This window comes from Coloeus monedula (assembly GCF_965178545.1).
Source record: "Coloeus monedula genome assembly, chromosome: 1".
NCBI lineage: Eukaryota > Metazoa > Chordata > Aves > Passeriformes > Corvidae > Coloeus > Coloeus monedula.
In genome coordinates this window covers 68,844,653-68,871,187 of record NC_138781.1, presented here as the reverse complement: position 1 = coordinate 68,871,187, position 26,535 = coordinate 68,844,653, and the positions used below count along the sequence as shown (strand labels likewise).

The window sequence follows — 26,535 nt, the reverse complement described above, 5'->3', positions numbered from 1 at the left end:
GTACACAGAAGAAATTATAAATTTGGCGTGAAAGACTGCATGTGCAAGTATATGGTAGGTTTAGGAGATGATCCCAGTAAAGAGCAGGCTGATTACATTTTTAGTATATTTCCGCAGTTCTCCTAATCCAATAATAAACATGAGCACATTATTAAAATAATACAGAACACTGCGTCAGTGTAGACAGTGGACATAAACTCTTACATTTATACCCAACAGAAAATTAATTGTTCGTGTTTATACCTCTCTTAGAGAAAAATATTCATTGCTATCATCTTTCTATGCATCTCAGATGTAACACACAGAAGCAGCTTATAAAAGCAGCATAAATAATTAGGCATGCAGCTATATTTGCTCTCTCTCTGTATTTCACAAGTTATTCCTGTATGTCTAATATAACAGCTTTATAAAGCTAGACATCTACGAAGTAATAAATTGTTATGAATCCCTTGTTTTTCTCTTTCCTGTTATTAAATCTCTCTCTTTGTTCAGATTCTTCCCACCATTCTTCTCCTTTCCATGCCATGTTCTCTCAGTTTTCCTTTAGTCTGACATGTCCTTCGATTTTTTGCATTTTGTCTTGTTCCTACCTTCTACAGGCATGGAGAATTGTGTCTGCCTCTCCTCACCATCTGCAGCCGAGGGTTATGGCTATAATCATCCCAAATAATTCTTCCCTCTTCCTCCAAACCTGTACCACAGTGGCCTGAACATCTCCACCTATATTTCAAACTTTTATTGGCTTGGTTGGGAAATCCATGGACCATGACTTCTGTTCCTGGCCTAGGTATATTTTTTTCTAAGCTAATGACCCGCATTAAAAGACAATCTGGTTACTGTCATTTTATGGTTCTTCCTGAAGAAAGAAAGAGTACTTACAGTTTTACTCCAGGTGAGACCTGTGGTGTGATGCTCTTTGATATAAGCTTGAAGCTCAGACCAGATGTTCAGATATGACTTCACCCAATCAACATGGCGTGTGTCACTGTAAAAACAGACAATGTTTATGTGTGAATGTACTTAGAAAGCACTGCTGCTCTTGCTTAAAGCAGGTAAAGCCCAATGTCTGCCTTAAAGCCATGGACAAATCAGTTAGCAGGCAGCCAACCAGTCCTGTGCTGCAAAGACTGAAGCCTACTACACTAGAAAGCTTCTAGATCCTTCCAGAGGACAAACAACGGCAAAGGATGCCTCTAGCAGAGCGTGCTTCCTGCTAGAAGTGTGTGTCACCATTCTGCTCAGGCTCAAAGTCATCTGAAGAAGCACTAAAGGCATATTGAGCTGTGCAGCAGGTACCCAGACTCAGTTTCAGGGTGCTGAACTTTAGAAAATTAAATATCCGTGGGTTCTGTAAGATATTCTGGCTGCCATGTTCAAATGTGGTCAGGGCAATACTGGATCATGTTACAGTCATCAGACTAAAATATTTATATATCAAGAATTTTTAAAGTACAAGTCACAAGTTGGCTTTAGAATTGTTATTGTTAGTCCTCCAATGGGACTATAAATGAAACCAGGAAATATGTAGAGAGAAGCTGCTTGTAAGATGAAGTCCTCAGTTATAATAAATTATTAGTGAATAGTGATGGCTATGGACTGGATGCTTACAAGGATTGCTGTGTCTACCTTCTGTTTATTTCCTTTGGAATTTGATCCTTAATAATGCGGAAGACCTGGGTCAACAGGTTTAATCCAATGCCTACTGAAGTCAAGGGAGAGCCTTCCATACTTTGGAAGACATTGTGGTCTGATTCAGTGAAAAATAAGAAAAGAATTCCTCATTAAAGGACGAAGTAAATACCTAAATAATGTACTCTGCTTAACCATCACATGAGACATTTCTTTCTCCAGTATAAATACTGATGCTGTGTTGTAAAAATCATCAGTTACCCCAGCATCAGTTACTACCTTCAGCAGGTAAACTAAGGCTTTTAGGAATAATATATAATATATATAAAATAACATATTATATATAGCATATAGTATGTATTTATACATGTACAAGAAATATAAATACATGCCAAAGGTTTTAATATTTAAAGCTTTCCTCACTAAAGAGGAAAAATTCAATAACGAATGCTGTTCTTCATTGGGATATAAAAACCAAGAGCGAAAATCTGGCCTTCAAAAGCACCAAATCAACAGGATTTATACATGACTTTTCAAAGAGGGCATAGGAAGGAGCTGTATGTTTTTCTCTTTCTCCATCAGTTCACAGATATCATTCAGGGAACTTTTATTGTGAATTCCTTGTGCTCTTTAAGAACAGTGCAGTGGTACAGAGAAAAATCAAATTAAGAGCTATGGAATTTGAAGCTGTATATATCTACCACCTAAATACACATTTTGAAGCCAAGAGCAAGAACAGCAACAGTATGAGAGCACAAAGGAGAGGAGGATGCACAGCAGCCAGCTAGCCACACGTTGCTATGTAAATAGGTATTTGCATATAAGCTCATGATGCTGGAATGCCAGAAAAATTAAAGATAATCTTAAAATGTGCATGGAGTGAAAACCAGCACTGCTAATGCTGCTGCCATTCTCACTGCAGCATGCTGCAGGTCAGAGGCGAGGAGGGGAAACTATACTACTGCAAGAAGGTTTTATTTTTAGTTTACAAAACACTTTCCTTGATAGCACTGTGAACCCTACTGGTATGGTTAATGCTCTGTTCTCTGGCCAGTGGATACTGGAGCTTGGCAACATACCTGTTCTTGTAGTCCTTTAATACCCTGTTAGTATAAAAGGTAGCAGCATCATTCATCTCCTTGACATAAGGGCCTGGTTTAGGAGACTAGGACCATCACCCCATGGTAGCAGGAAACAACAGAAGGAGAAAGGAAGTAAAACATTAGTCAGACACCTCCCCTGACATACTAGGTTTATTACCTTATTGGGTGTAGTACTGCAAGATTTGGAGCTATCCTGGCCTGCACCATCCAGAAACCTATTTACAGCCCTCCCAACCATTCCATGTGTCACTTACCACTGCTATCCACCCAAGGGCAGGGATGCTCTCACTGACGGCTGAGAGGTGGTTGAACATTTTACTTCCTCTGTTCCTTTCTCTGAAGTTCTGGATTTCCTGAATCTTGTCTGATATGGGCTTGAGAAGCATTGCCACCTCACTCTGGAAAAAAAAGGGGAATGAGAGGAGAGAGGAAGGGAGGGAAGGAAGAGGGAGAGGGAGAAGGAGAGGGAGAGGAGAGGAGACTGCTGTTAATACTGGGTGGCCCAAAAGCACCATATGGTTTAATATTGTCCTCCTTGCCTACTGACTTAACATCCAGAAAGAAAGGTCATCATAAATTTCTACATTACAGTACCGATTTAATTACCCTCCTATGGTTGCAGTGATAAAATGCACAGACATTGAATACTAATAATATGTTGTAGCAAAAATTGTTCTCAGCACTGGCAGCATTTTCACATGCTGCCCAGATTAAGAACCGTATCAACCCCATAGCTCAGAGTTAGCAGAATGCTTGTGATTTTCATCGGATATCCCTGGAACTTCTTCAGATGCTTGAGTTTTTCATGCTATTAACCAAGTTCTTCTTAAGAAACTATTGTTAGTGGCTTGTTATCATCTGGCAACAAGACTGAGAAAGTAATACACTGAAGGCAATATCAATTTTACCTTCCATTATTGGTACATTTTAATGTTTTGGCTGCAAGTAATGCAGGAAGATTTCATGGGAAACATACTGCCTGCAAGCCATGGTTTGGGGAAGTTCTTCTGGGCTAATCAGAAACGAGTGGTACCCAGGGGAATGACTGCTGAGTGGAAGGAATAGTGTCTGGAGTGAAGAGAAAAGCAAAATGAATTCAAAATCTATCCAAGCTCTTTCCTGTGCAAAGTGAATGCAAATCACACTGGTCCAGTGTCTCAGAAAAACTAATTTAGACCACTGATTCACTGGGAAAAATTCTTCCACTTAGAAAACAGCAGATTGAGGGACATGGAGTCATCATCTTACAAGCAAAACAACTGCGGTACCTTGCAACCCTGTAATATTGCAAAAGTAAGCTCACAGAACCCATACATGTCCCACCAAAGACAGTGCACCACTCTGATTCTCCCTGGCACTTCACTTGGAAATCACTGAGGATCAAGTAGGAGAACTCTGCATTTTTTCTCACCTTTTTCAGGTGAAGCACTTGTTATGTGCTTGCTGGAGACAACTAGCTCTCATGATCTTGAGGACTAATGCTGCCATGACACACACAAGATGATGGTCACATATGTCCTGCTTAATCTCTTTCATTTTAAAGTCTTTCTTTTCACCCTTCCAGAAGACCTCAGCATTACAGAATTTTATGTCACCTTAGAATAAGCACGTTTGCTACGGATCAACACAGGTCAAAAGACACTTCAAAAACATGTCAAAAAGAGATTCTGCATTTTGAAAAGAACTTTGACCCACCTATGGAGCCTCAACATTTTAGTGGTAGTGTAATTTTGAGAAAGGCCTATGCATCTGAAATACATGGGGATATGTGATCTTGCCCTACAACAAAACGGGTTGGGAGAAAACAAATATTTACAGTATTACTGGGAAATGAAAAGATTTTTTGTTGATGACTTAATGACCAGCGTAAGTCATTAAGCCTGAAAAAGCCCTGAAACCTCCATGATTTGTGGTTCTTAAAATATGATTTTGTTGCCATAACATGACAAAGTCTGCAGAAATTCTCCTTTCTAATTTTTGCTTGTTTACAACACGCTGCAGCTGGTTGGTTCTTTCTTATTTTTCAGGGAAATCTTTCAAGTATGACAGTAGTTAACAAAACTGAAATTTTAAAAAGTGCTTGTTCTGCTTTGATATTATGCCAGTTTTCCTCCCATAGTCTGAGGGATATTTACAGTCCTTAGCTTACTGTGAATCTTCATGGCCCAGTTCCAGCCAAAGAGAATATCAGGGCTAAAAATACAGCTCCATGGATGCCTGGTATATCTAGACAGCACTGGGAGGCAGCACATTTCTGTGGATAGGGCACAGAAGTGGGAGTCCTTAAATGGGGGTTCTCTTTGCAGCTCTCCCACCAAATTGTCATCAGGTTCCAGGAAAGCTGCGTTAGCTTTCTGTGCTTCGATTTCCTCCATATGAAATGATGTTAACATAGCTGTTTTATTTTGTAGAATACTTTGATATATATAGATAAGAAGGCAAAATTAGGGTCAAACATTTTTCTGAATGACCCACAGTGACCCACACCTCCTCCTATTCCTCCCAGAAAAGCTCCCAGCCACTTCTTTGAGGATCTTCTGTCAGTGGTACAAAGATTATTTCTGTCCCTCAGAACACAGGACTTAATCTATCCAATGAACAAATATTTATAAGAAATGTTTATAAAAATGTGGTGGATTTATTTAATTTCACAGAACCTGTGCAAGTTTTAAAGGTGAAGTATATACTGCTAAGGAAAGTTGCTCAAAGTAATCATTCCCTTGGCACTGCAATGTGGGCTTGAGGCTTTGCTCAGCTCTGTCCCATGTGAGAGGTCCTGGCAGAGAAGCACGGTCTGCCTTCCCTCCACTCTGCACTCATCCTGTTCTGCAATGGCTGCACAAAATGTGTGTTTGTGGAAGCTTCCTGTCATCTGGGTTTCTGTGTACAGGTTAGACACAGGAACACAAGCCTGCAAGGAGTCACTTAATTGAGTTCTGTCTCAGTTCTAAATCTTTAGTTAGTGATTAAATTGCAGATGAATTACAGTGTATATGGCATATGGGTATAGAATGGCTCATTAATTCTGGCAGTAATCAGTCTTGTTTGGCTTTACAATGCAGAAACAGTTGTGCTGAGGGTTCTAGAAGAATAATCTCTTTATTGCATTGAATATTAAAACAGCTGACTTAATAAAATTATTGTCTATATTGTACCTCTAAGAAAACTGAATTCCAGAAGACGAATCAGAACTGTTGGAAAAATCTTCAGCATGCCTTTGGCATGTGCTAGATAAAATTTCTTGTCATTCAAGACACAGAACAGTTGTTTAACAGAAATTTAAGAGTCTCTGTACAAATACCATTCCTATTATACTATCAGTTTTGCTGAAATGTTTAAAAATGCAACATGGGCACAACTGATGAAAATCAGAAGTAATTCCCAGTATCCTTTATTTCATTTTTAAATAATGATTAAAACCATATTGTCTTTTTAAATACAAATAACTAAACAACCAGCCAGTCTATAATATTTTATAATACTTATTAGAAAATCAAGAGTAGTAAGACTCTTGCCATGATTAGCCAAAACACTCCAAAAAAGTTCCAGCTTGCAACAAGAACTGCCTTAGGCTTTGGCTTCAGAGACTTAACAGTCTCAGCCGAGTCTCATAAAGTGGCCTGGAATACCAGTATTCCAACAGACCACACTGCACAGACTTTCTTCTCCTTCACATATTTGCATTACCCACACAAGAAATTCCCCAGATGACAGGCTTAATAGGACTGGGACACAGGGACACTCAGTTCAGGAGAATAGCAAAAGTTTTGGGTTTTGTGATGTTTAAAATTTGCCTGTAAAGTCACACTAAACTGAATGGCTTGCTTAAATTTTGGCTGCTCAAGTCAGTGATTACTTGAAATCTCAGCTTTAATTTTGAAAAATGGGTATTTTCTCAGGACCACTGTTGTCCAGAAACCTGCCAGCATGAACCACAAGGCACAAAACACAGCAGGTAAATAAAAATGTAGTTTTTAAAGGTCTTATGTATTTTTAAGCTAATCTTACATGGTTTTGAGGGGTGAGATTGTTTACTAAAGGATTTTTATGTTGATGGGTGGCAACACAATTCAGGCCTCACTATTACAGTGTTTAAATCAACCTGACCTATTATGAAAAAAACATGTCAAGAGAACAAATACCCTTTAAAGTTATGCAAAATGAGGGAATGGCAACCTTTGGTACAGGAGCAGTAAAAAAAACCTGAGAGAATTTGGGATTAACAGCCCCTTCATTTTACTCAGCTGCAACCTGAACAGCATGACTACAACCTCTGTTCCATGGTGTACAGTTTTGTTATTCTCTCCTTCATGATTACATAAAATCTCCATCATACTTACTTTGTATTTTTAAGAGGCAAGTTTGAAACATGGAGTTGATTCGAATCAGGTGTTTTTGTATGTGTTGGCAAGCAGTGCAGCCTAATAGGAGTGGTTCTGCAGAGCAAAAGAGCTGGTGCTGAGGCCCTGACATGCACTGTATACATGCTGGGGAGGGCTATTTTGGACTAGCTGTAAATTGTGGCTTAGAGGCTGTTTAGGAGTGTATCTTTCACTTCATCAGAAGGATACCCACTTTGTACACCTTAAGACTGCTCTATAATGTGAAATGTGACATAGTAAACAGGGCTGATTTGAAGGAGAAATACAGTCCCTCTGTGAGTTAAAATACTAATGTAGACACAGCCATTATCTCTGCAAGCAGCCTAGTACAGTCCCATTCCACATTTCATCCTTTCAAGGGATGAAAGATGTCATGGATAGCAACTGCTACACTCAGTTGTAACAATTTAACAGGCAGGCATCTGCCCTCAGCTGAGACTTGATTCCCTCTACTGTAAATGAAGAAAGAGATGTCCGTGAGGAATCTTTCCACATATTAATATATATTAGATGACTATATGTTAGAAGACATTAATAAATGTGAAGAAATGGACTCTAGAGGTGCTGGCCATTCCTGTAAAGACAGCCTAGAAGGACACCTTACACAACATTCCTACCTTGGCAGTTAAAAGCTGATGAGCAGGAAGCCCATCCTGTGTCTACAGGAATAAGATCACCAGTGAGATGCATTTCTGCTGTGAGTGGCTGTGATTCTAGAACTGAAGTAGTTTTTGATTAACTGTAATTTCCCACATTTTGTACTTTCAAAATCTGTAAAGAAGTGTTTAAAGTGTAAGGTTTCCCTTTTTTTTTTTTTGTGTATATGCAGTTTAAGAAAGGCCTTTTTTCTGTAACTGTTTATTCAAAGTCTGGATAGAATCAGTGCTCAGATTAGTCTGAGAAATAATCTCTTTATTTAAGAATATATAAAGTATAATTTTTTTACCCTGCACCTTAATCCAGTGTTTTCTCTGCAAGTATTTTCTGCTTGGCAGTAGAGACCATTAGTGAGATTTTTCTCTGATATCACTACATTTATGTCCCTCTAGTATTCTGATATTTTCAGGATTCAAACCTCTCCTCCTACCTAACTACAGAAAGACATTAATTTATTATGGCCTAGTTTTCTTAGACTGTAAATCTTCAACATAGTGGTGTAACAAGTATTTGGCCTGTTGGTCAACAGTATAGGTTTTGCCACTTCAACTCACTGCTGTGCAGCAGCAGAGCTATGACACAGAGAGACAAATCTGCAGAACTGTCTGGTCAGCTTCATCAGCACAGAAGCATAGACACATTTGTGTGCTTCCAAAATGAATTAATTGGTATTTGGCTTTTATTCCTCTTAGATAGCACAAAAATTTTCAATCTAACAGTCAATATGAGCTGTAGCAATTTTGTCCTTTGTGGGAAAAAAACCAGGGAATACCAAACCATAACTCCACATGACAAATTACTACTTTAGTCATTTGTGGGTTTATTTTTAAATGTAAACTCTGAGGCAGGACAAATGGAGAGGAATGTGAAAGACAAATCACTTCTAACCAGTGGAGAAATCCAGAGCCTGATATGAATTGCATGCATCAGTTTACAACAGTGCAGAATCACACCCACTGCCTTTGGCTGGGACTGGCTGGTTTTTAAATGGACTTGAATGTTCTATGTTTCGTATTCTTGTCCACTACAGCTTTCCGTGGGCAGTATTTTCAACAAGGAAGGGTTCTCCTGCTTTAGGCACAAATTAATCAACAAGAACAATTACACTAATAATCTGCTTTCAACCTTTTGATTTACTACTCCTCAAACCTGCTGCTGTGATTGTAGTCCATGTCAGTGGGGTCCAGGGCATTCCAGGTAGCAAGGTTCTGTCAGGAGATAGTGTTCTGTTAAGCCACAGTTGTTTTGTTCACAACATCTGAGATACCATGAATCTTTGCTAAGGGCAATTGCCTTTCACAGGCGCATGTCCCAGGAAAGGGATGTTAGATGTTGCAGGTTTCCATCCTTGGACAAACTGTAAGACTGCCAGGTTCATTGAGCAGTCCTGGAACTGACATAACTTTTGGAATTCACAAATCATTGGTTGTGACCTGATTTAGACCAACGTAAAATTTGTGGGGGGAAAAAAAAGAACAAACCTGTGAATCAAAAAGCCCTGCTTTTCAGTCACCTGTACCCCCCATGTTTTCCTTTTTAGAGGGTTATCTGCATAAATCTCAGGAAAGAATTGTGTAACACAGAGAAAGGAGAGTACTACTTTAGATTTGTGTTTAGCAGAAACAAAGAATATGGTACTTAATGGGAGAGGGAGTGTCCTATCAGCTTAGCTCAGTCGGGTCTCACATGGCACAGTTTGAATATACACATTGGTACAGGGACTGAAAACTAGCCTGGTGATTTTAGGACATTATGTTACAAACAGCAGAATTCCAGTGATGGGTTACAGATCCCCAGAATTGCTTAGCAGGTATGTCAAATGAGGATCTAGAGTACACAAGTACACTGGAGGTCACAAGTGCAAGAAGCCTCTGGTTGCTGGAGCCTGATTCTTGCACAGAATGTGAACTGCTGGCAAGTCCATGCCCAGGGATGTTGGTGTGAGCCAGCGTAGAGCTGCCACTGATGTGAATCTCTGCGTCTGTTCTGTACAGGTTGGGTGATGTTGAACTGATCACAGCCCTTCTGTATTCCCTGGATCCCTAAGTGTCTCTGGGCCTTCTTACTGCTGAGTGCACTGCCTCTGGGGCAGAAGTGAATCTCAAATGCATCCACCTTTTATTGACCTGTGAGTTTTGGCAAACACAAGTGAAGAAAGTGAAATGGTACAAGGATACCTAGAGAAGTTAACTAAAAGAAAGACACTGAGGTGGTGGAGTGTGTCCAGAGAAGGGCAATGAAGCTGGTGAAGGATCTAGAGAGTAAGTCCTATGAGTGGCCAATTAGGGAGCTGGGGGTGTTAAGCCTGGAAAAAAAGGAGCCTCAGGGAGACCTTACTGCTCTCTACCACTACCTGAAAGGAAGTTGTGGTGAGGTGAGGGTCAGTTTCCACACCCAGGTAACAAGTGACAGGACAAAAGAAAATGGCCTCAAGTTGCAACAGGGGAGGTTTAGATTGGAGCTTAGGAAAAATTTCTTCACTGAAAGGGTTGTCAAGTAATGGAACAACCTGCCCAGGGAAGTGGTTGAGCTACCATCCCTGAAGGTATTTAAAAGATGTATATGTGATGCTTAGAGACATGGTTTAGTGGTGGAGCTGGCAGTGCTGGGTTTATGATTGGACTTGACAACCTTAAAGATCTTTTCCAACCTAAACGATTCTATGAGCTGAAAGTATAATGACTATGAGGCTGATAAAATGTAGACGAGTGATTTTGAGACAGAATTATGAGATAACAGGTGTCAGGGGCTATCTGGATGTGAAACAGAGTTTGCAACAATATCCAAAAACAAGCCTGTGAACTCTGCACTGCAGCAGGTCAGCGACTGGAAACTGTTGGTCCATCCCTGCGGCTGTGACCACACGTCACATGCAGTTGTAGGCTTGCTGATAACAGAAATATGCCAACAGTTTGGCAAGATTTCAGAGAACAGGACTGGGGGAAGGGGTTCCCTTTCGAGCTCAGGATTCTCAGGCTCTGTCCATGTCACTCTTGGCACCTTCTGTGAGTTTGGGGCCTGAGGACCTTAAAAGGATTGAACCAAATTCTTCCATAAGCTATTTCTAGATACGGAGGACCAGGTTTGCAGCAGACAATCAGCTGAGAGAATGGCAGCAAAACTCAGCTCAAACTCTGTTGCATAAGAAAGTAATAAATTAACAAGGTGAGGAGCATCCTACTGTTCATATGTTTGGAAAACAGTAAGCATGATCCCAGTAAGCATGAGGAAAAGTAGGGGGAAATGGAATGACAAAAGCAAGTCAGGGTAATTAGAAAACAAATTCTGCTAGAATGCAGAGTAATAAGTCCCAGGAGTCCTGTTATTGAAGTACTGTAAAATAGAAAGAGAAAAAACCTAGCAATCCTGCACTGACAAAGGGTAGGGAACTGTAAATCTTCATCTTTTGATTTCTACATAAAAATTCTGAGAATGAGTCCTTTATTCAACCTTAATTCAAAGATTTTGCCACAACTATTCTAATCCTACAATAGATTTTTTTTTTTTTTTTTTTTTTTTTTTTTGTGACTTGGACATAAAAAATAAAAATGGAAGGATTTGTTCTCATGGCTCTAAGTCCAAATTCAAATACAGTTTCTTGGGTTTCTGTGAGATGGAGTGGGGAGGGGATGTCCCTTTTTTTAAAGGAAAGCTCTCCTTTACCTCTCACTTTTTTTCCACTCCTCTCCTCCCACCTGTGTGCAGGATCTGGATATTTAAGTTAGGTATTTAATTGGAATGTTTGTCTGCACAATGTTAGTAATTAAATCCATCAGCTTTGGCAGTCATATGAACTCAGCATTCTTTTCTAATGAGAAATTATGTAATCATTTATAGTCTGAACTGCATCTGTCACTTAAATCTGTAGTAGTATTTACCATGAACATGCTCATCCTGCATATGCTTATATTGATTCACAAAAATAATAATCTCATTAACTTGTTCTCAGTATAGGAACAATGGATCTCTCATGCCCTCAAATCAACTCTTAAAACTGTTTGAACTCTTAAAGTGAAATATAGTAATTCATAAAGAGAAGACAGTATATGAGTCACCACTCACAAAGAATTTAGTGCAGCGACTTTGAGCAGCGATTAGTATTCATGATCACAAATTTTAAAAAGTTGTTAAACAGATAAATTTGCTCAGGAACACTAATAACGAAATTATTATATAATGAAATAAAAAACAAGTTTCAGTCAGAACTGTATTTGGCTTAGACTGTGGGAAATAGAAAATTCAGATCCAAACTATTTCAGAATGCTTTGTGAAGGTTTATGTTAAAACCTGTCTTCTGAATTGCCAAGCAACATGCAAACATATGCTCTCAAAATACCTTTTTAAACAACTTCTCACAGATTACAGCAATATTCTAATTTATTTTCCCTTCTCCATCTTCTCTGTACTCACTTATACACTCTTCTATATTCTCTTACACTATTTATAGTAATAAACAATTTATAACAGACTTTTTTTGTTTTAATGCTTGAAGTTTGGCATCAGATAATTTCTAATAAGTGGATGAACTGAAAAATCCCATCTTACTGAATGAGTCTGTATCTAGCAACCATTAGCTGGGACATACACAAACAGGAATATCAACTGGTGGTTTTGTCATGTGATCTCTTCCACTGCACACACAAATATAGAACATGACCATAAAAAGTAACAGAACATGCTCTCTGCAAAGTAATTTATTGCAGTTGATGCTAGATTGGTATGCCAGCTGGAATTACCTTCCTGGCTCCTACTATTTTTGCATATACAGATAATAAAGGCTGTGTACTGCAACAGATTCCAAATGAAAAAAGTAACACTATTAACAAGAGGCAAAGCTCCAAAAAAGCAACTTTAGCACGCCTGACTGAAAATGTTTGCTAGTGACTCATAGCACGAGTTAAAGAGCTAAATGAATTTTAGGACTTCGCCATTTTCATAGAGAGAAAAAAATACCACTTTTTGTATGATATCTGTTTCTCTCTTTGCTGAGCACAAAAATATCCAAGGATCATTATAGATATAGGACCTTTCTTTTTGTTTTAATTCCTTATTCATTAGTTTGTAAGCTGCAAGAGCTGAGCTAATTTATTTTTCCAGCACATTTTCCTCTCCCTCTTTTTTTTTTTAAAGGCACCATGTATGACATCCCAACATGACAGGAACTCAGTAAATCCCCTCAGTCTCCACACCGCTGTCTCTGAATGTCTACAAAGCTACTATGCCATAATCGCAACTCACTGGCTCATTCACAGCTTTACATTATAAAGCAAACAGTCTAGACAGCTGAATGACAGAATTACTCTCTTTTCTCTTGCATTTATAGATATGCTGTCATCTTCATTTGCTTTTCTCTAGTCTGTGCATTCTGATACACTAATGATCAGCTTTCCTGTTTGGATTCCACACTGACTCCATGGCTCTAGGCTATAAATACAACCAGAGCCAAGATGACATCACATCAATAAGGTCCTGGGGGAGCAGGGGGCAGGACCCCTATTTCTTTCCTTCTCCTGGGTTAGCTGGTGATTACCAGCTTTTTCAAAATGGTTAACCAACATGACTTTACAACAGAAATTTTCTTCCTCATTGAGATGGAGATATAAAAAACCTAATGCCTGGAACCATCACTCCCTGCAGTGGGAAAAAAATATTCAATTTGTACAGATTAGGCAGCCTTCAATTATTTTCACATCTGTCCATATTATAATTGAGTGTATCTATGCAAAAAGTATATGCAAAAACCAGAAAAAGAATGAACAACAATATGTGTTTCGATGTCTATAAAAATGTGTAGCTAACAATCTTTAAAAAAACTTAAGTAACTGGACTGGGCTTGTTCTCACTGATAAAGAAACTTTAGTCTGTAACATTCCTGGTATTTTAACTTTGGAATGATGTGTACACACACATCATGTGGCACTTCCTCTGTGCTAAAAGACAGTTAAATGATAAAATTGTACTTTCTTGCCTTCAACAAGCTGCAGAAATCTATGCAAGCCTGATAATGTGCAACTAAGACATATGGATATGGATGGCCAGCTCTGGTGATATTTAAGACAAGGTTTTTATTACTTGTTGCTTTTCTTAATGCTTCTGTAACCATCATTCTGTATTGCTGGAGAATCTTTTCACCTCTACTCTCTTTTTTTTTGTTTTAGCGTGTCTCATTGACATTTTTACATGAAAATTTCTAAACCTTGCAGTTGAAAAAAAATCTCAAACTTGACCTCTGACCTGAGGTCAGAAGGTTGTAAGCATAAGAGTAGGGAGAAGTCACTGCCATTCTCACTGGAAAAGCAGAGAAAATCCTACTGAGAGCACATGAGCACAGGAGGCCAAACCAGGACCCACAGCTTATTCTTGTACCAGAGCTGGGACAATCCCAACACTTCAGAACACTGCATTACATTATGGGCCATTGGAAACTGTTCACTGGGGAATATTTTACCTATGAACATGCAGAATTTTGTGGGCCACTGGGTGCAATTGTATTCACAGCCAATATAAATGACTGCTTGAGGCCTGTACCAATGGGAATTTTGCCTGTTCTGTGTGAGCCATGACCCACTTTTACTCACTGAGATCAGGGACAGCTGGAAAAACAGCTGATCCCTTCTTGCTTGGAACTCTAGTCTCGCCTGGAATATCTATGCTTTTTTTTTCTTTTCCTTGAGTACCCTTGCCATTAAAACAAACTGATAAGAAAAACTTCTAATTTGTGTCTTTAAGAACAATAGTGACAGCAAAACTTCAGTAAATTCTACCATGTGCAGAGAGTTCTGATTTGCAAAAATGGGAGTTTAATGAATGCACTTTGGAGCAGAAACTAGTGGAAAAAGGCAGAACTGAAGGCCATGATGAGACACTGCAAGGGAAGACACCATTCTCTGCATACCCCGAGGAGGAAGGTTCAAGGGTGGTCCCACAGAAGAGCTATGTGATTGCTATTCCCAGGAATGATACAGTGCTATTGGCCCTGAGCCTTCTAGAAACTACAAATGAGATTCATAGCAACTCCACAGCTTCCCTGAGCTTTCTAGTGAGGGGAGGATTTAAATAGTTGTCACTAAAACAAGTATATAAATCAACTTGATAAAAGTTGATTTTTCATTTTCTTGACAAAATGCTTTGCCTTCCTTCCAGAATTGGCCTAACCTGGACCTCAGTTTGGGGAATACTGAGTGTATGGGCCAATTACAGTTTTCCTCTCACTAGCTTATATCCTGACTTCAATGTCTACCATGCAGCATCCCTGGGGGCCTGGCAAATAGCCATTCTATTCCATGGCATTTCCAGCTTCCAGAGAAAGACTGATCCCACTTACAGCTGTAAAGTGGAAACCTCCTTCGCTTTCTTTAATGATCTTATATGTATTAGTGCAGAAAAGGTTCTTAACCCTGGACCACGGCTTTCTGATTATTACAGCACCATGCTTATAAAAGTGAAAGCAAGCCTCTAAGTGCACTGTATACCTAAAGGAACAAACAAAAGCAAATGCAGGATCAATAACATATGGGAACACAGGCTTTTTCATACACTGCCTCTTGAAACTCCAGGTCACTTTCCTTACCTCTTGAGGCTCTTGACATTGAGATGCTAACACCAAGAAAGATCTCTGCGCTTGGAAAGCAGCACGTACCATCTCTGCCTGTAACAAAAGGAGGAATATAAATTAAACCTTAGCCTGTAACCTCCAATGCCCCTTCGTTGCAGCTGAAAGTCAAGTGTGAGAGCTCAAATCTTCCTTGCTGCTTCTCATCTAAATCACAGCAACACTGACTGGAAGAAATGTATTAAAGTACTAGCTTAGCCGTACTTTTTTTTTTACGCCTAAGGTTAAATTCCCTATCATCTTCAGAGAGGAAATAAAATGCGTTGTTAAGCAGGCTTTTAGTTATAATTCCTACGCTTAGTCACAGGAGGACTTAATTTTAACACTTCACAGAACATCTAGGCATTTTAATCGTGGGGCTTATACCCAAGAGCATGGCAAGAACTTATTACCCCTGGGAACAGCAACCTGCAAGCTTTGAGATGAACTGCAGCTTAGGCTGTGGTGATGTTTAGGATGAGTTGAGCTTGGCACATTTGCTGAGGGACTATGTTGTAATTCATTCCTTCCCTGTGATCTGTGGGCAGACTCTTAAGATCGATGGCCATGAGAGATGGTGGCTGAAGTTTTTTGGGCAGTTTTCCACTCACAGAGCTCTAGAATTTGGGTTAAAGCTGCACCTGACAGCACGCTGACATGTTACCAGTGTGGATGGGTGATAAATTTCTACACTCCTCGGTGTTTCCTAATGTTCAAATTTCTGGTCTTTTTTGTTTATCTGAACCCTACACATTTTCTGTACATTCTGAATGATATACATTGATTAGAATCGGTATTTCAGTGTCACCTCTACCTCCTCCAGGTGGATGAGTAGTGACTAAGAGAAAGCATTACTGGTATAGAAAATAATTATTCATAACCAGTATATATTGCTAAATAAAAAACAAACCAAACCAAATGCTGTTAAGTTAATCTAATATGAATAGGTACATTTATGATCACTTTGTGAAAGGGTGGGGAAGCTCACACTGGTTTTCCTTGAGGTTTTTTCAATCTAAAAAGAAAACAAGGAAATGATATATGCAGGTTTATGTGGATGCAACTTAAAATACATAAAAGTCAGGAAATTTTATGTTATAGCAAAGTAAACCAGCCAAATTGTGTTTATTCATCTTAAAATGTGATGGCACGAATAAAACATAATCTGTTAGGATGAAAGTCACTGCAAGGAAGATTGTAAAAGAGACCCAGCTTGGACAGTATTTGGGGAGAATGGGATAATATGGTCTGACAGGCTGAGATTTGGAAAGCTGTAATCATCTCTATAAATAGATAAAGAAATAAATAATAGGGGAAATTTAAATTTTCCAGAGACATAAATACCATCAATAATAGCAAGGTTTAGATATTCTCAGACATTTCAGATGACTGTTTTTTTGGTACAAAAATTCATAAGACAACAAAGTGTGGGTTATTTTAAGCTTAGGGGTTTTTTTGTGAGTGTGAGGAGAACCTTGTAAAACAGCTGAAAAAAACCTGATGTTCCTGAGGAGGAAGTGATTATGAATGAATTCAGTGCTTCTTAAATTGCAAGATGGAAGAAAATAGATCTGTAACTAAGGCTTGGTATAAGGCAAACTTTTAGAAAATAGAAAAATCAGTGAAAGAAGATGATTGGCCTAAGGAACTTAATGATCTGAATGCAGGAGAGAATGGACTTACATTGAGAATGGAAATAATCTGTGTGCACTGGGCAGGAGGGAGAAATTGTAGGAGAGGGTCAGAATCTCTAAATGAACAAATAATGAAAGCAATGTACTAAGAATAGGTACAAAACCCTCAAAGAGTGAGAGGAGGCCTGGATTATCAAGCAGAACTTCTTTTCGGGCCTTATAACACATACAAGTAACGGAATGATGGATAAAGGCTTTGTTGAACCGTACCTTGCACGGGAAAGTAAAACAAAGACATATTTTTTAGCTACTAGAATAACAAAGAAATAAAGCAATGAAGTGAGGCCCTGACACTGCTCTGAAGGGCAAGTAGGGCATATCTATACTATTTCTGATGTATAGATTATCTGTTGCTGAATAAAATGCTCTTCCCCAATTTCAAGGAAGTTGATGTACATGAAGATATCGAAAGGACAGCTAAGGAGAATGATGGCAAATCAATGGGAATTACATCATTTGAAAAGGAAGTCAAATACACGTAGCTCAGTGTGACAGAATCACTGGGTCCATATTATCTTTTTTCTAGACTACTGAAGATGCTGGCAGATGGAAGCACAAGCAGAAAAGATTTTAAATATATATCGTTTGGAGATAGTACTAGATGACAGAAATATGCAATGACAGATTGGGCAAATATGCCCAAGAAGAGGGAGGGAAGTTATGTCAACTGATATCACGACTGTTAGCTTGACTTCAGCACCATGAACATTTAAATGAGATTTGAAACAAGTGATTAAAACACATGAAAATTAAAACCAGAAGAAATTACAATGGGATTACCTGTGGTTGAAATCCTTACTTTGTTTCTTAGACAAGGATAATGTGCTGGATCTAGTATATTTGGGTATCATATAAAAATGCTTATTATGGGTCCTCACAGGAAACTCCTACTTTGAGTGGAAGTAACACAAACTAGTATTAAAATTCTTCAGTTGGATAAGAAGCTGGAAAAGCAGAAGCAATAATAAAGTATATTACAGATGGTGTTACTTGAGAGGAGGAAACTTGCTGGTTGTGTTTCTCAGAGATTAGTTTTAGGGGCAGTCAATAGGTTTATTTAGTATCATAAGAGCAAGAACTAGCTGTGCCCTCATAAATTTAATGGGCAACCAAAGTTAGGCGGTTTTAACATGATCAAGAAGGACTCATTCATCACTTGAGAAGAGTAAGACAATTTTGTTGGCACAGATAATATGGACTGGACAAAATTTTGCTGCTGCCCCTTTAAAACAATGCATAATTCTGGGTGAAACATGAAATTGATTAATTGGAAATGCTGAAGACTGAAAAATACAAGTATAAAAGCCAGGAAGGCAGCTTTTGAAAAGAGCTTATGCAGTTCTACAATGGATGTGGCAAAGTATTTTTAGTAGATCTACAGAAGTGTTAGTACCATTGGAGAGAACCTCCTCTGGAATTCTGTGCACAGAATTAACACGGTCACCTGTGTTAAAAAAGACGATCTTAAATCAGAGTTGATGCTGAGACAACCTACTTGGATTTTTAAAGCAATGAATATCTGTCCTACAAAGATAGAATTTGAGTTTCACTTATTTTTCTTAGCAAGACAGTGGCTGAGGAATATGACAATTCTTTCTCATAGACAATGCAAATAATAGAGAATGAAGAAAATGTAGTGTCAGCACATAATCACAGGTCTGAAAACTGGGCCAGGAGTAAACATGGTCTCAAATTTATAAGATTTCCAACAATCCAAAAAGTGAAGTTCAGAAGGAATCTTTCAAATTCCTCTAAAGAGGAAGCACTATTTTAAGACAAAGTTTTAAATGCTGATCAAACAGAGCACAAACATGAGCAAGAGTCCTTAGATACAGAAAGTTAAGATTGTTTATTGAGTTCTTGAACACATACTGAGCTGTAACAGCAACGAGGTTTGAAAAATGTGTCTGTCTGGCACTTTGTCTGCACTGCATTACATACACACTTTTGAGATCCCAGTGGTCACTATGGAGGCTGAAGAGGATTTTTTTCTCCACTCTGAGTACAAAGTAACAACTGGTTTCTTGTCTCATTGTTAACTTCTTTTTGATGAAGCACTGGAATTTGATCAGAGGTGGAGACAGACTGTTGGATGATACACACTGATGTTCCTAAAAGACTGACATTCCTTGACAATGCCTCATATGTGTGAGAAAACTGTTGTTGGATGTGGAGCCAGGATTCATTTCTCCTCCAGAATTGTATCACTCCTCCTTCTCTACTGCAGAGGGTGGCCAAGGCCACTTTCTCAAAATGTCTGGGAACTGTCTTTAAGAAATGTTGTGCTATTGAGGACACACAAGCCATAGGTAACATTCTTTTGAGTTACCTGTGCTACATTTAAACGGTGGATTTTTGCATTTTTTTATTATCCAAAATTTATTTCAAGATGTTTGAAATATTCAGTTGTCAGTGGACTATATATTGATGGCAAGGCTTGTGCTATGTGTCCAAAATTTATCCAGTCACAAAAGCTTTTAATTGTGTAGGGAGCAGAGCAGCCAGATCTCTCACCTTTGAATGTAAATCTCAATCAAAGGATTGTGCTAACACAGTATTTGCATTTTACAAGATGAATTTTATATGAATTCTGCCACAGTGACTTCCTTCTTTCTGCAACAGCATTAAAAGCAGCTTTCAGAGTTTTACTGCTTCTGAGCATGCCGTACTTCTTTCCCTGCACCCCTTCAAAGCAATAGAAGAGCTTCTTCTCATTAAGAATGCATTAGTTCAGTCTATCACCATTCCGATTTTTTCTTGTAGCCTTTCAAATGTGACACTTCCTTGTTACCTTCCTGTGCTTAGTAGTGAAGCTGTGTAACTAAGCAGGCAGCACTACACTTACAGAGACAAGTAACTCTTTCATGAGACCCCCCCCAAAACCAGTGAAGACTAATGAGTGAAAATGCACCAGAGGGGATCTTTCTCAACAACCTGCGCGGCTCAGACAAAAGACTATCATAGAACAAATCAGCTGAAACTCTTTCAGTTATATTCAATTATAGTAATGAAGCCTGAGTGTCAAAAATAGATAGGAATCCTGAGTAAATTTATCAGAGTAGAGTACACCACCAACTTGCACACATCTATCTGCAGACAAAACCATTTTGGAGCAACAAATAATTGACATCTAAAAACTTTGGGTAATCCTTTTGGCATTCTTGGGATTATACACAGACACATCAATCATCAGACAGGTTCCTCAGCTGAGGTGAATATTTTGAAGGAATCAGGTTCCTCAAAGTATTTCCTACTCTGCTTTTAGCAATTTGTTCTAGAGGCTGGAGGAGACGGCTGTGACTTCGGACCTGAATGCCAGGACCATGAGGCATTCCATTCACCACCCCAATTTCCCCACTGGTAAAATGTGGAACAAGGCATCTTAATCCTTCACCTCAGGCGTGTTTGACAGCTGACTCAGGTGACTGATATGGCTGGAAGAGCAGAAGTTTGACGTGTAATGCCACGACAGCCCAATTCCATGCTTGCGGAAACCCATGGCTGACTACAGTGAGTGACCTCTCTGTTACCACTGCAGTAACAGCATGGACTGGCCTCTTCTCAATTAAGCCTGCAGAAGTTAATGGAGGAATCATGTGTGTTTAGAAATAGTATTTTAAATAGCAACTGGTTTAACCTTCTCTGTCATAACATAATACCAACTTCTGATATTTGTCAGAAGCCACTGCTTCAAAAATTGCCAGAGGCTCTGTGAGAGATGTCTAATGAAGACAACGCTGCTGACCTGTGTGAAGGAGCATGAGTACAAATTCCACTCAAACTTGCACTGTTTCAAACTGAGTAGATGTAGATGAACTGGACCTGAATTTTAAACTACCAGTTTACTTTGGCAAAGTTCAGTTCTACAGAGCACATCTGGTTTTAGGATCTGCCTCGTTCTCATTTTAAATGTTCTGTTCAATCTAAGTTGACCATCACTCTGGTTTCCAAGTACCGATAAATGCAAACATTATTTATGTGCCAAGCAAGCTACAAGAACAAATAGGCATATGGACTCAGATCTCAAGTTACAAGTAAATTCACTAGTTGAAAAAAAATAATAAAACTAAATAGAAGTAAGAGAAACAAACATAGGATTTCCTAATGAAATTTAGTCACTAAAATTACCCTACTGACTTTATAATATTAAATTTGTAAAATGCTATTGTATTTAATACCATATTTCCTCAGAGTCATAACATTTAAAAGCACACTGTAAATATCAGAATCCACTGGACTTCTGTTGTTGGAGAATATTACTCATCTGCATATATATACATGCTAACATTAATAGAGATGATTAGCAAATCAAAATACACTTCTAGATAGTAAAGAGGACACAAGGGAAAAGAAATGGGATTTAGTGGTCCTGAGTTCAAAATGCAGTTTCTGCAGAAATAATTATGGGTCTCTTGTATCTAGCAAAAGACAAAATGACTGAAAGCAAATGACAACTACAGATGGAGCTTCATTGACCCCAACCTTTCTCTAAAATGGACAGCACTGCCAGAGGAAGAGACACAGTTTGTCTTTTACATATTGCTTTCAAAAGCCTCTTCAAAGTGAAGTGGTGAAGTGGCTGGTGGTTTGAAGGGAGAGGAAAGAAATGGAAAAAGAACGGAGTTTAAATTAAGATGGGGCTGCCATAGAAACTATCCAGGCCAGCTAAAGAGACAGTATTTATTTTGAACAGATAATTGGCTGATACAGATTTTTTAAAAACTGGACAACTGCTAAGGAGTCACTGGCAGTTGTCCAAATAAAGCACTTTTTATTCTGGAAAATGAAAAGTAAAAAAAGAAAAAAACTGTCACCTTCCTCTTACTGGTCCCTGAAGAAAACGGGGTTGAAATTCAAGTCAAAACTGAAGTCAGTGGGAGATTTGCCATTGGTTTTGACAGAACCAGACACCACCTGAGATATTTTCTTTTCTATTTTCAGACAGATACATTGACTACCACCAATCAGCTGTCCCCTATACTGGGGTTTTTTGGTGTTCTTCAGCCTTCATGGCTATGTCTATATTAGGGAATTTTTGTTAAAATTTCTCAGCATTGCTATTGCCTGTACAGTATCAACCAGTGCTATCAATTGTTTTGGTGCTGGTCTCTCTGGGTGTTTATATCTGCCAGTGTATTAAACACTGTGTCATGTAACTGTGCACAGTACTGGTCAATATTACTTGTCTCAGAGTAGCATCAGTATTTCAGTTCATTAACTTTACTTTTTAGTAAGCTTTGCTGTGACTGAAACCACTCAGAGCTCTTACCTCTGGTGGAGCTCAAACCATACTGTTCTTAAAGATCTTCCAGTGCTAATTAATGATGTAAGACAGATGGAATTGTTTAGGGTAAATTGTTGCTGCCATTTTATTTCTCCATTTGAAACACGAACTGTACAGATGAACTGGAGTAAAGGGAACTGGAGTAAAGCCACCACAGTTGTTTTCACACTAATTACAATATAGTTGCCTTGGGTGAAGAATATACATGTTCTGCACCTTTTGCATCAATAAAGTATGCTACAGTGTTCCAGAATTTCCTCTGAACGCTCTCAATTTTGAATGACATGTGTCTCTCTGACCGATTTCAAGGGACTGTTAACTTTAAAACCTAATGAATACTATTTAAATGTCAGATTTGTTAATTAATTATTAATATTAGCAGCAGAAACAGTCAATTATTTTGTTCATCTGTCACTGTTTCGAACAGATATAAATATTTTGCTTTATGACCATTGCAGCTACTTATTACTGCCAAGTGAAGCAATAGGAGATCATATTCTCCAAAAACGTCTCAAATAACCTTTGCCACCCATAAGAGAGGAAGAACAAGGCCAGATCAAAGCTGCTGACTAGGTGATGCTCTCCTAAAGCTCAGGCTGCCTTTTGTCTTCCAGATTCACAGATTCTTCAAGAACCTCCTTGACAACAGCCAAAAATCTGCAACTCTCTTGACGTCTGTTAATTTCAACATTTACACAGAATGTCCAAAAAGAGATGTAATGTACTGATAGTTAGTGATTCCAGAAGATTTGGCATAGAAAATGATGCAAATTGTGTGCAAAAATAAAAAGTCCACTCATTACTCCAGGTGTGGTCTATTTACAGATTAAAGTGTTAGGGGTTTTTCAACACCTTTTTTTTTTCTGAGCAGGTTTGAAAATGTTCAAGAATTCAAGTCTGCCATTCCCATTGCGGACAGCTGTCTTCTGCAAAGGGCCAAGTCACCTACTGGAGATTTCCAAGCCAGCTCACTGCACAGTACACAGTCATGATCTATATTTAAAGGCCTCCTCATCAGTAGAAGTTGCTGTTGTCACATTGCAGCACCTGATCTAGGTGTAATCACCTGATCCCTGGTGCTTCTCTATAGACTGGACACAGCCACAGAATTATTTATCAGCTGTGTGGGATTTGAGCTCTCATTCTCTGCCTCTGTAATATGCAATTAGTGATCATCACAGAAACAAACAATGGACAAAAAGAGCCAAACATTTTTAAAACAAGTATAATACCACCATAAGAAAAAATGGCTTCTCTCCAGTGCAGAGGAAACATCATTAAAATCTATACCAGGCCACCATTGTTGGCTGGAGCTTCTAATAACCAAGGACTATATTTTATGCACGTTAGGGTATGAGTAACAGCAATCAGTGATAAGCGGGATTTGACCTGCCTCAAACTTGTTAAATAACCTAGGACTCCTTAAGTAAAAGGCTTTTCCAGGGGGAATACATTTAAGTAAAAACATTACATGAATATTCTTTGTATCACATGTCAAAGGTTATGCCATAACAAAATGGCAATTTTTTTGGGTAACCTGCATTAGGGAGAGTAGACAGAAAGCACCCCAACCTGCATAGGGAGGAAGTTGGCCACAGAGTTCCTGAGAGAGCTCTTACAGCTCTTCATCCTGACTAGCCTACCAAAACAAGCAGGTTTTTCCAAAAGATATGGCAAAGGGAAAACAGCTCAGTTCAGGATTTCACTGAAGAACAGAAAGTGGGGTACATCGGAGTTTCGCAGCCCTTCGAAGCTTCTAGTTTCTTCTGTTACCTTGAGCTACATTATGCATCTCTGAAAATGTGCATTACTTCTTTAAATAAACAGGAACTACATACAAGGTCTGAAGTGATGAAGTCCTAACTTTGTTTTTATCAAGATGAACAGTTTTTAAAATTCAGGTGCCTTTTTTTTCCCCATGAACATCTGAGCTCAGAATCCTTTGGAGAACCCTCTTGCCAGTGTTGAAGAACTATTTGTGGAAAGACCTCACTTCCCTGAGGAAAAGCAAACCTTCATTTCCTCCATGGAACATATCCTGTAAGCCAGCACATGAGAGAACCGCAGAGATCTTGGGGCGTGCAGGTCTCATTGTGATCTGCACAAACATGCTTTTGCTGCGCTGGTTGCAGGCACTCTGCTTATTTCTCTGATGGACTGTTTTGCCCCTGAGGCTGCTGCTAAGCAGCCCCACTCTCTATCCACAGCTATTCTGTCAGAAGCCCTTCTCAGTGAAGGCGCAAATCCATACTAAGGAAATTTCAGGAAAGACTACAATTTCACAGGCCTTAGGATGTCATTCATGTGTCCCTGATTTAACAAATACAAGTTCTAGGAAGTTCAGAAGTTCCTCTCTGTAAACTAAAAAGGTTACAGCACTTCTTGAGGTATTACTTAATAAACATTCCTCTAGCAGTGTTCAATGACCACCCTTCTGAAGAACTGATTTCTTGACTTTCTCTGTCTGACAAATACCAAGTTGCCTAATAAAGACTGGAGACCCACTAATTTCTAAGAAATCTATCTTTAGAGAGAAAGCTTGGAAAAATAGGTTCTTTTATTGAAAAGAATTTTTGTATGTTCTGCCTCTCATGCGCTTCAAGACATTGCCCACATACCTCACTCTGCAAGTAGTCCCACTGAGCTCCCTGCAAGCAACTCAAAGGCTGAAAGTGAACTTGTCTCCTTGTAAATTCACTTCCACTTTTATCACCTTGAAAGAATCACAGGCCCCCAACCAAAATTTGCTAACATGGAAGTAAGTTCAAAACCTAAAGCTCAAACATCCATAATGATATTTAATATTTCTTCCCACCTGAACCATATTTTCCTTTTCAGAGGTGCTAAATAACAAAAGCCTACATGGACTTGGAGAGGGAGCCTCAGCCTCTCTGAAAGGCAAGGATATGATTGTAAAACAGATCTGAACTAAGATTCTGTTTTTTAAATAGAACATGTATTAAAGCAACATGAAAGAGGTATTTCAGCCCCAAAGTTCTACATAAAGATCCTAAATGAGTCTTTTTACTGTGTCTCTGGGATTTAAAGTAAAACACATAATTGAACTTATGAAACTATGCACCGATACTTAAACTGCTTTGCAGTTCAGATTAAATGTGGAAATATATAGTTCAATTTACGGGTGTCAGTAGACGAAAAGAAGTTAGCAGTGACAGTGACATGGTTTAATCTATCCTAATGGATTCTTCAGCATTCAGAAATGTGACCATATTGATCATGCAATTCATACTGGATAAAAAGAGGCAATGCACATTTGTGGCCACATTATACCCTCATCACTCCTGACAGCACTCCCAGCTTATTTAAAACAACATTCAAACCGCACACTGGTTTCCCTTGTGGCTTAATTCTCATTATTCACTGAACTCCTTTTTACTAGAAACTGACTGAAGAGCCAGATTCTGAGCTCATTGTTTGGTTTTTTGCTGACGACAATGAACGGCTTTCTCAGTTTCCAAGCCCAGCATTTCTATACACTCAAAACAGTTGCAACCACCAACTAGCAAAATAAAAGCAGGTCAGGGCTGGGGAGGCAGATGAGTGAAAAGAGTGTACACGTGCTCTTCAGAAAGAATGAGACGGAAAATTAATAAAAGACTTACTCATAGCCTGTACCAACAAATGACATCATTCAAGCATATGTCCCAAAACAGAAAAAAATGGGGAAAAAAAAAAGCTTTCATGGATGTCTATTTCTCAACTTGAAACAAATGGGTTTAAATTACGTTACTACTCCAACTCAGAATTTTCACCAGAGAAATAAGAACTACGAGCACCAGTAAAAAGAATTTTTGGTCACAAAAGGTTCATGCTGATGACAACAGCAAGGATGCTGTCTTGGTTTTTCTGATGGATCAAGATAGTGTAACTTGGCAGTGGTTCACTAGAAATTACTGCTGTGAGAACCACACACCTCACTGTTGCGAGGCTGAGTGCCTGAGATGACTGCCACCTATACCCTCTAGATCCTGGACTGCTTTAAAACAGAGAGAAAAGTCTGATTACCTTACCAAGGCTTCCTCATGGACCTCAGGTCTGTGCCAGCTCCGCATTTCCCTAACCCTCCCTAATAAGTTTTCTCCTGACTTTACACTAGCAAGTGTCCTAGGCAATGGCTTTGCAACAGGCTCGTGGAAACACGCTCACACTGTATTTGTGGCTGTGAGTGCAGGTG

General features: G+C 38.9%; 1 protein-coding gene across 2 annotated transcripts in view; it reads right to left on the bottom strand.

The window, feature by feature from the left end:
• Positions 1-26,535, bottom strand: part of CAP2 (cyclase associated actin cytoskeleton regulatory protein 2) — a 68,326-nt gene that overhangs the window by 20,110 nt on the left and 21,681 nt on the right. For both annotated transcript variants that reach the window (XM_082278006.1, XM_082278007.1), the window contains 4 exons: positions 15,342-15,419; positions 2,987-3,130; positions 2,709-2,794; positions 880-985 (listed from right to left, as the gene is read on the bottom strand). In XM_082278006.1, the coding sequence (XP_082134132.1) occupies positions 880-985; positions 2,709-2,794; positions 2,987-3,130; positions 15,342-15,419 (414 nt within the window). The remainder of the gene's footprint in view (positions 1-879; positions 986-2,708; positions 2,795-2,986; positions 3,131-15,341; positions 15,420-26,535) is intronic.